Source organism: Saccostrea echinata, unplaced genomic scaffold (genome assembly GCF_033153115.1).
Source record: "Saccostrea echinata isolate AGI-Se365-2 ecotype Australia unplaced genomic scaffold, CSIRO_AGI_Sech_v1 ptg000009l, whole genome shotgun sequence".
NCBI lineage: Eukaryota > Metazoa > Mollusca > Bivalvia > Ostreida > Ostreidae > Saccostrea > Saccostrea echinata.
In genome coordinates, this window is record NW_026889758.1 from 2,356,247 (window position 1) to 2,366,439 (window position 10,193).

At 33.3% G+C, this 10,193-nt stretch overlaps 1 protein-coding gene across 1 annotated transcript; it reads right to left on the reverse strand.

The window, feature by feature from the left end:
* Positions 1-137: 137 nt before the first annotated feature.
* Positions 138-8,090, reverse strand: LOC133181600 (serine/arginine-rich splicing factor 6-like). Its single transcript, XM_061316135.1, has 8 exons — positions 8,069-8,090; positions 5,568-5,696; positions 5,305-5,375; positions 4,414-4,524; positions 4,105-4,174; positions 2,757-2,830; positions 2,414-2,539; positions 138-1,634 (listed from the first exon to the last, which is right to left on the reverse strand). Exons 2-8 carry the CDS (start codon positions 5,688-5,690, stop codon positions 1,373-1,375), a joined length of 837 nt encoding a protein of 278 aa, XP_061172119.1. The 5' UTR covers positions 5,691-5,696; positions 8,069-8,090; the 3' UTR covers positions 138-1,372.
* Between the last annotated feature and the right edge of the window lie 2,103 nt (positions 8,091-10,193).

Consider the following 10,193-nt stretch of genomic DNA (forward strand, 5'->3'; position numbering starts at 1 on the left):
TTTAAATTCCTCTTGGTTCCCCATCATCTGCAGCAGTTTCAATCTGAATTTCATGCAATATGTTACAGGTCCTGAACTCATAAGGGATGCAATTTGTAGCAAAAACACTTAAACTCCAACCAAGATATAAATCAACATAAAGCATTGTAAAATTTATTCACAACATACATTTTCATGTTCTATGACAAAGGTATTCTTAGTTTGAAAATAATCTACACTGTAGGTCAACTTTAAAGGAAATCCATGTATTTTAAGTATTAAAAAAAATAACATTGCTATAGCAACATCATATGAACTAGTAGGACATCACAGACATGAACCATCTGGTGAATTTTAGAAATGCAACATCAAAAGCAAAGCATAATGGTTGTGTACTAGTTAAAAACTTAAAATAATGATGAAAAACATCCTACAAAACTCCAATTAAAAGCCAGCTCACATACTTATTTAAGCTGCATTTGCAGATAACTGGATGTTTAAGATTGTGTGGTCACTACATACCCCAGAAGTGACCCCCCAAAAAGTGAGATTAACATTGATTACAGGAAAAGGATGTTCCATTTAATCAATTGGAGAAAAGACATTATAAAATTAATCTTGTTAATTACATTGTATATTAAAACAAAATTTATGCAGAAATGTGATAAACTGAATTGTTAAGTTTCACTGAAGTATACTTGGAGCATTATATACAAGTACCAAAATGAAGAAGTTGCAATAAAAAATAGTTTATATTAACAATGTACATATATTCCATGGTGAAAATCATACCAGAAATGCATAAAATATAGTTTGATAATGAATTTTCATTTTATGATAGTTTATAAACCAAAAAAGATCACTACAATGCAGAACAAACTACTACACACAGTACTAAGAGATGATTAAGTCACAAGTCTAATTCTTCGCCACATATTTTTGCTATAAAATTCAGCATTTAAATAGAATTGTACACCTGTTGAGAATAGTTATTAAGCCAATACGTCATCAAACTGGGCTGAAATGCTACGAAGATTTAAATAAATTGGCCAATATTGTACCAAACTGGTGAAATATTGTGCATTAATGATGAACTTAATGAATAAAGAAATCTAAGTGATTATAAAAAATAATGAAGATTTTCAAAATGAATCAAAAACAATAATATACCATGGACCTGGGAAAGAAATCAGCTGAGACCTCAGAAAAACCTAAACCTGTCTGTTATAGCCTTCCTACTGTACTGTTGGTTTAAGTGCAAAGTACATATATCTATAAACAAACTTTGTACATTAAAACATTAGTCTACAATGCTCTATGAAACTTGTTGTGGAGACTCTTGATACATGAAGTTATAAAGATGAGAGTCCCTCTGGTTTTAATTCCCTGAGCCCTAATTCTCATCCTTATCCTCTTTGTCACCTGGACTTTTGGAGCGAGATCTGGACCTGGACTTGGACTTTGAAGGTGACTTTGATCTAGATCTGGACTTAGAGGGTGATTTGGACCTGGACTTGCGCTCTGGTGACTTGGATTTAGACTTTGACTTGCTACGACTGCTACGGCTTCTGCTGCGGCTCCTGGATCGACTGGCTGACCTTGACCTTCGTCGTGACCTTGATCTACTCCTGGATCTGGAGGCACTTCTGCTGGGACTGAAAGGATAAATGCTTGTCAATTAAATTTAATATTAACGCAGTCTGGTATTATTTACAAAAAGATGTTTTATCTACAACATATGATGGATGATTCCTTGATTATCTTGAGGATTAGGTTCTGCTGAGGAAGGATGGTGAACTGGAATATGGGACTCCTCAGCATCTGACGAACAACCTCACCTAAAATAAACATCAAACGACTCCATAGAGTCAGTGTCAGCCACTGAAGAGTGGGGACTTCTGGACAGATCAGTTGTGGTACTAGACCATTCAGACTCACTGAAAAATGAGTAAACAGATGACCAATCACTGGAACTGGAGTCAAAGATCAAGTCAGAGGCCACAGAGGGACTGCAAAATAAATACAGCATAATTTACTCACAGCAAATGCATATTATATGTGTAAAATCACAAAAAGCACTTGGCTCAAGCAGCAGATACCAATACATGTATATCAGTAAACAGTTATTCTACAAATACAGTTGAACGTCAGTGTCTCGAACACAGACATCTCAAATACCATGGATATGTTGTAGTGATTTCGAAGTCCCAACCCCTTATTCTTTATGTATGTTACCTTGCATATCTCGATTGCTCTAATATCCCGAAGTTTTTTCTAGGTCTCATTGAGTTCGAGATAACAAGGTTTGACTGTACTAATAATATACTTCAAGAACATTCATAGGAAATTCCAAAACATTTATACCAAATAATTAAATAAACTTTAAAATACAAAACAACATCAATGTTTATCACTAGCATTTCTGAGTCCCTACCTTCTACGTCGGCTGCTGCGTTTGGGTTTGTCCTCGATTAACTTGATCTTTCTTCCGTTGATTTCTGTTCCGTCCAGCTTACTGACAGCATTCTTCATGTCAGAATACGAGGAAAATTCCACAATTCTGTTCGCATAAAATCATATTTAATCATAATTAATTAAACCATATTTAATTATAATTAAGTCTATTACATGATAATAGGATGACTGTAATTTAATGAAAACCTTGTTACCACTTTAAGAGAAAAAGATCATTTTCTAGACCAAATCAGCGCAACCAACTATATATATCAAATCCTTTCACTGTTCATTAATAATTTAAACTTTGTATAAATTCTCACCCTTCATTTTTGTGTTCTTTGTGGGCATCAGCATAGGTTACTTCCCCTGCCTGTCTCATGTAGTCCTTCAGGTCCTTCAAACCAAAGACAAGAGAATTAATGACCACATATACAGAAGTCAGACCAAGATGAGGATGAATGATGTTTCTGATTATAAGATGCCCTGTCTTACCATTATAACTCACCTTCCCTCTACTTGTACTTATAACATGAAAAAGTAAAAATTCAATTTGTTATCTATCCATTCCATACAAAACATAACTCAATCAGGGCTTCTATTAATCAATTTAATTAAAACTGCAATTTACATTTCAAATTATTCTACTGCTTTTGCTCAAATTTCATCGAAACCAAATTTTTAAATTTGCTCCAGATCGAAATAACTTTTATGGTATTTCTTAAAAGCCCTGACATCATTAACACAGCATGGAAAACGAATTACCTCCACGGCTGTACTCTGTACCCTAAAAGCGCCCCCTAGTGTGTAAGCCTGGTGGCAAGATTGCCCAGCTCTTCTCCACAGTGTTACCAGGAACCCTTATTTTCATTGTAGATCTGAGAGTTTCATTCTACTATGAAAATCAAAGGCAGGGCCCAGTAAGAGGAGGTGTAGTCACCAACGAGGAAAAAAACCCAAAGAGAATTGCAATATCCTGTGATCAATGTGCTGAGGCTTGCCCCAATTATATGTGAAGGCTGCGGATTGCCTGGAATAAAGCCTTCGGGAGGGAGGAGGAGGAAAAACCTGGCCAGACCTCAAGTATTAACAATCGAGCGACCAAGACCGGATAGCACCCTGAACCTGATCATGTGACCCTCTCGTCTTTCGAGCGCTCTCGTCTAATGAGGCTGCGAGGTTTTATGAAAATACATTATACATATTATTATATTTTAAATCTGGGAGAAATGACATTCTACATACATCAATTCTATCATTAATTCATAGATATCACATGACAGTTATAAATCTGACAGTATTCCATATAACACATATTTCAATTATTCTGCCCTCTTAGAGTCACAAAGGAAACAGATGAACTCCTCTTAAGATACAGTGCTGGAACTCTGTGGCATCACCTCCTCAATTTAAATAATTTACTGTGCATGTCGATATTTCTTCGAAAATTCCCTGCAAATCTATTTAAGTGACATGTGCAAAAATACTTATGGAATTACTCTTAGAGCAAGTGAAACATAAAACCATGAAGATCTAAAGTGAATACAATCAGGGAAGAGTCAAGATTTAAATATAAAGGTTCATTTCTTAATATATACACGTAATACTGTACTCCTTTTAAGTGTGACCACAATACCAACATGTGATCATCCATTATAATATTCAACATACCTGCCAGCTGACTCGAGAACTCAAGTTTTCCACAATCAGTCTGTAGTCGGTTCTAGTTGGTGGCCCATACCTCCAAAGAACAAGATGAACACAGGTAAAGTTCTACTTCTTTAACAGTATGAAATTATCAACAATTATCTTTAAGATATCCTATAAATTGTCAATTATCAATAGTTATCTTTAAGATATCCTTTAAATTGTCAATTATCAATAATTATCTTTAAGATATCCTATAAATTGTCAATTATCAACAATTATCTTTAAGATATCCTATAAATTGTCCGTTTTGTGAAAATTTGCACTACTCACTTGTCTCTTCCTCCTCCTCCCCGATTTCTTCCCCTTGGGGGAGGGTAGTCACGGTAACTGTTTCTCCTGTCGTCTCCCCGAGGACCTCCACGAGCATGCTCCACAATCACTCTGTCAATGATAATAGAAACCTGCAACTGCACTTTACATTATTATACTTTCATGTTACTGAAATCAACCACTTGAGAGGGTAGTGAATCAAAGCTTTCTTAGTGGGAAAAAAGGTAGGCAGAGAGTTTAAAAGCCTTTTAAACGATATCTAAATTTTCGACTTTCTTATTTATCAATCAGACATTCAGTACAGTTGATACTGACATCCCTTGGAAAACCATTGTCAACTGATGCATCCTTTGCTTATGGTTTTCTCTCGGGTGTCAATTTCAACTATTAACCTCCAAAACATGTACTATTTATATATTCAAACATCATTCAAACGAAGATCACTAAAATTGTCAAATCTTGGGGGTGTTGACTAACTCATTGGAGTGCTACCAGTGAAATGGAAATACCTTTTGAAAATACTCCAAACAAAAATTGCTATCTTTGATTTCTCCTGTTTGAGGAAGATCACATTTTTTTCAGGGAGATTTTCATCTGATTTCAGCTTTCAACATCCCCCTTTTTTTCCCCAAGAATAACTCATTTTACTTGATTATGAGTGAGAGATACAATGAAGCAAACTGTTGACCTTTGGAATATTTAATATTTCTAGAAATATTATCTGTTATTCATTAAAGTAATTCTTTGTAACAAATTTTTGTGAAGACAAATATAGGAAACGTCTGAATGTTTTTGTTATTAAAAATATAAATCTAACGAACATCTCTGTAGTTCTACATCCAGTAATAACCTTTCATCTAAAAGCTCTTGTAAGAAATGGTAAGAAATTACCTTTCACCAGCCAGATCTTTTCCATTCAATTCATACACTGCATCATCAGCATCCCGATAATCTTCAAACTCCTGCAATTAATACACTACATCAAAAAACTTTCATTTTATCATTTCTAAATCATTTTTTCCTTGAAAGCAATGCATAAAATATAAGAGAACTCAAAAATTATCGCTTAAACTTTTTTTTTTACATATTCTAATTGTTTTCATTGACCTTATTTAAAAATCAAATTGAAAGAAAAGAAATTAACTAAATATTACCACAAATCCATATCCATTTTTCAACATGACATCCCGAAGTCGTCCATATCCTTTGAAAAATCTTTCTACATCCCGTTCTCTGGCATGATGTGACAGTCTTCCAATATATACACGAGTACCCATTCTGTTCTACTTTTAGAGACAAAAAATATTTCATAACACTATCTTTGTGCATGACAGTTAAAATATATTTATAAAAGTTACGGGAAAACATGTGTGTTTGTTATATATGCAGAGAAGGTTTATCGGTAAAGGAGATCGATTGGTTGTTCATTTTGTTCACGGGTGAATAGGTTGAATCCGTGCTACGCATGATTCAGTCACGTATAAGGTAGATTTTCGGGTGTTTTAAGTCCTTCGAAGTTTGTTGCTACATTGCAACAGACTAATCCCCCACCCCACTCCACCCCTGCCAGTATCTATATTCCGTACATGTTTTTGTTCGTTTTGATGTTGTTGCTTTCTTTGAGTATTTTTCTTTTGTAGAATGATATGGATAAGAAGTCAAACTAAAGACTGCTTTGTATACTGTATACACTTCATTAAAGTCTGTTGCACTCGCGCATGCGAGCTCATCCTATATAAAAGTGTTTTGAGTTTTATTTTATAAATAATTTATAATTTAAGTTCGGTTGAACTGGTGAATTTAGAACATATAGAACACTGGAATGTTAGTCTATAACAAAAAAATTAAATGGTGGAATAGAGAAGTCTTACAAATAAAATAGGTGAAAGATAAGGCCAAAAATAAAATTAGCATTGTTTGGTGTTGCTGGCCAACTCATATAAATCGGTGCCGTCCAAAGAATTTTTTCAACAGATACTGATCATAACTTTTATTTCATTATATTCATCCGGATTTAGGTGTTTGTACGTTTGCATAATATATACAGAATGGGAAAGAATCATGTAAACGCTTGATTGATCAAACAGTTCTCATTTATAAGCACCTATGTGATGTTGAATAAATGCGTATCACGAATCCAAGCATGGCTGTCGAAAGCGGTAAAATGTAAACTCGGTATAACAGAAGTTGATGGCATGACTCTCTGTGGTAATGTGGTTTTAAAAGTAAACTGATGAATAAGATATACCAGTTGGAAATAGGAATTTCACAGTGCAATGTTCTGTCTGATTTGCTAGATGAATCTAGCTGCAATGCTTGGATTCGTGCACATGATAATGACTTTACATTAGTTTAATGTCGGTGATTTTTAATACCATGTATATTAAAGGTTTAAAACTAATAGGGTTTGAAAATCAGTGACAAAACTGGGAATCAATTCTGACTGTGGTTATTGTTAAACTATCGGAAACCCATGACGTTCGGATACTAACAACATGTACCATTTCTGAAATTTAAATAAAAAAAATATTTTCCCTACCTACTGACCCAAACGTATAAAGACTAAGTCGGCAACGCCAAACTAACAATATTTTAATTGTGGCCTAATAAAGAATTTTATCTATAGATACAAGCTTACATATGTCAAAGCATAACTAAATCCAATTCTATTTTGAGGGAATTGAGTGCCACTCATATAGTAAACTCTAACTACTAATACAATGGAAGAGTCAAAATGTGACCTTCACCTGCGCACCCTGATCTTTTTAAACGCTCGATTTTTCAAATGGTCATTTGGACCGAAGTTCTCTTGAAAGTTATCAATCAAGATAAATTTTTACCTGCCTTGCCTACAGGACCTACGGTTTTCGACAAATCTGCATAACCACTTTTTAATTTAAAAATAAATTTATTCTGGTTGTAACAAGCCATTAGATTAGATAGAAAACTTTGTTAATGTTGTATAACCTGTGTTGCCTATGTCATAATCATTTACATCATAACTGAATCTATCCATTTGATGTTACATTTAAAAAATGTAGAATTTAAAGCATTTTTGAAGGGAAAATTGTCTTACTTGTTATACCGAATGATAGGAAATTAAATTACAAGGGAAGAATTTAGTTCAATAAATACCTAACCAAATTATATTTGTATAACTTGGGTTAGAACAGCATATACTTTATTATAAATCGCTCCAAGGTTAATAAAGCATATATTGCCCCAACCCAAATTATTCAGTACAACTTGGGTAGCTTTAAATTCATTCCTTAAAAAAAAGGTTAACTGAACAACACTGTGTTAATACTTTATAAACAAAGGGAAGCAACATTGTTGGTTGACATTGTAAAAACTTACCACGTTTAAAAGTAACAACACACTTTTTTTTTAAATGACGTGTGTGATATAGCTTGCAGAAGGCCTAGAGTAAGTAAACGTCCAACATACAAAATCAAACGTTATAACTACGAACACAAACCGGAAGTTGTCCTGTTTTATCGCGATTTTATCTGGTAACGAAATTTTCTATTAAAATACAAATTGAAATCATACATTCTTTATATCTTCCTATAAAAACATTCCTTTAAGTCAAATACATATAAAGAATATAGATTGTTTTACGTAGCACAGCCGCTTTTTAACAAAATTACCTTACCAAGCAAATGAAGCCAAATTCCAGTACGTGTATGTTCGATTTCCCTCAACGTCTGGCATACGCTTTGAAGAAAGAGGTGTTTCATCAACATTTCCGAAACATCCTAATGACATAGATATTTTCAAAATTCACAAACTTTTGTAGATCTATAAAGAACTAAAAAATGCCCACCCTGATATCTTCAATACATGAAGCAAATAGTTCATAATTAATTCTCTTCCAACCTACGCTCTTGATCGGCTTCATCCGGTAGAATCCGAAGTTTCTGTCGGAATCTTACGAACACAGCCGAGCGTGTCCGAGCGTGTGTTATCGCAAGAAGCCCCCCCCCCCCCCCCAATCGTTAATATTGTATTATATTCAGCTGTAATTGATTAATTTTTCCCCCAAGTAGTTCTAAAAAATGTAATCGGTTATCATGAAACATCTTATTATCGCGGATACTTGAAATTTTGATCAATTACAGTTTAGAATTTGACTGTAATCATGATTATTTCCTGATTACTTTTGATTACTTTTAATTCTTCTCAAAATAGTTTGTATATATGGAATCACCATCACCCACTCCCCGCGCTGCCAAAAAGTTATTGAAATGTTTTTACTACCCTAAGTGTGTTCCCCCTTCTTAATGCTTTTTTTTGGGGGGGGGGGGGGTTATTGAACCACTGATAATTTGATGATATTGACATAGATGTATATAAACAATCGAACACCGACTGAACATAGATTTAACATGAATTAAAGCATTTTATCTGGTCAATGTCTTTAAACAAACATAGGGTTAACTGTTTTCGATTGCACAAATTGCATTCAAATTGTTATTCAAACAATAAGAAATGCTCTGAACATTATATGTCCAAGACACCTGCTCTTGAGAGTGTTTTGATATCCCAACTCGGATGAAAGTTCGGTTAAAGCAAAAATGCAAATTATGCATCAATGCAGATTAAGAGTCAATATCAATCATGATTGTATGCAAAACGTCATCGCTGAAAATATTGAAAGGAGAAGAAACACTATTTTTATAATTGTTTAGGAAATCTTAATTTTTGAAAGGAATTTGAATTTGATAACAGAAAGAACACAAGCAGATTTATTTGAACATTTTGACAGCCTTCTGATCTTTTGTTTTTCTTTTAATTTGTTGCGAATTGTTTGCTTTAGTTCGTTTTAATTCTATCGTACGGAAAAATCTAACAAATTACTCCGTCTTATTTGATGATTAAAAATAACTAATTTATAGAGGTGTCTTGAAAGTCTTCCTGATTCCCAATCAGAAAGAAATCAAATTCTGCGAAACTCACTGAGGATATAAAAAGTTAATAAGTCACGGATTTTAAATGACGTTCATGGAAGTTTTACCCTAAAGAACATTTTTTAATATAAACGACGCACATTCAATGTTTTTTGTGAGCTATATTTAATCTGAGGATTACCTCAACGATACGGTTTTACGGAATATCCTATTGATATGCAAATGCAAAAATATTTATCATCCAAACCATTCCTTTAAATCCGTGTATATTATACTTGTTCAACTAAATAGAAATATATTTACCTCGAATAGTAAAATTATTTATAACCACATCTGGTATTCTAATATACCGTTTTATAAATATGACAGTAATAAAGTATCAATGGTAAAGTTCACAACATTTTTGCAATATATAATGTAAAATTTTGTTCATATTTTTGAAAGTTACATTTAAAAAAATAAATATATGCAAAAAAAACTTCATCAGATCTTTGTTATTCAAAATATTTTGAATTTCAAAGAGAAACCCCACCCTATTTATTTTTTTTTATAATCTACATACTCAGCAAGTGTACGTTTCACCAAGAAATACTAGTATATGTAACTGGTATTCAATTAAGGTAACAAAGTATTATTTTCTTTCAACTACATGTATTTGAAATTCAATGATACTGAACAAACTACTAGTATTCAACAAAGTATTATTTTCTTTCAAGTGTTTAGAATTCAATGATACTACGTATGGGAGAAGTACCACGTATTAGGAATAGGGAACTTTACCTTTCTAAATTTATCGCCTTGTCACAATACTACGCAGATGTATACATTTTTACCCAGAATTAGATCGCTTTTCATGGTATATATACTCTC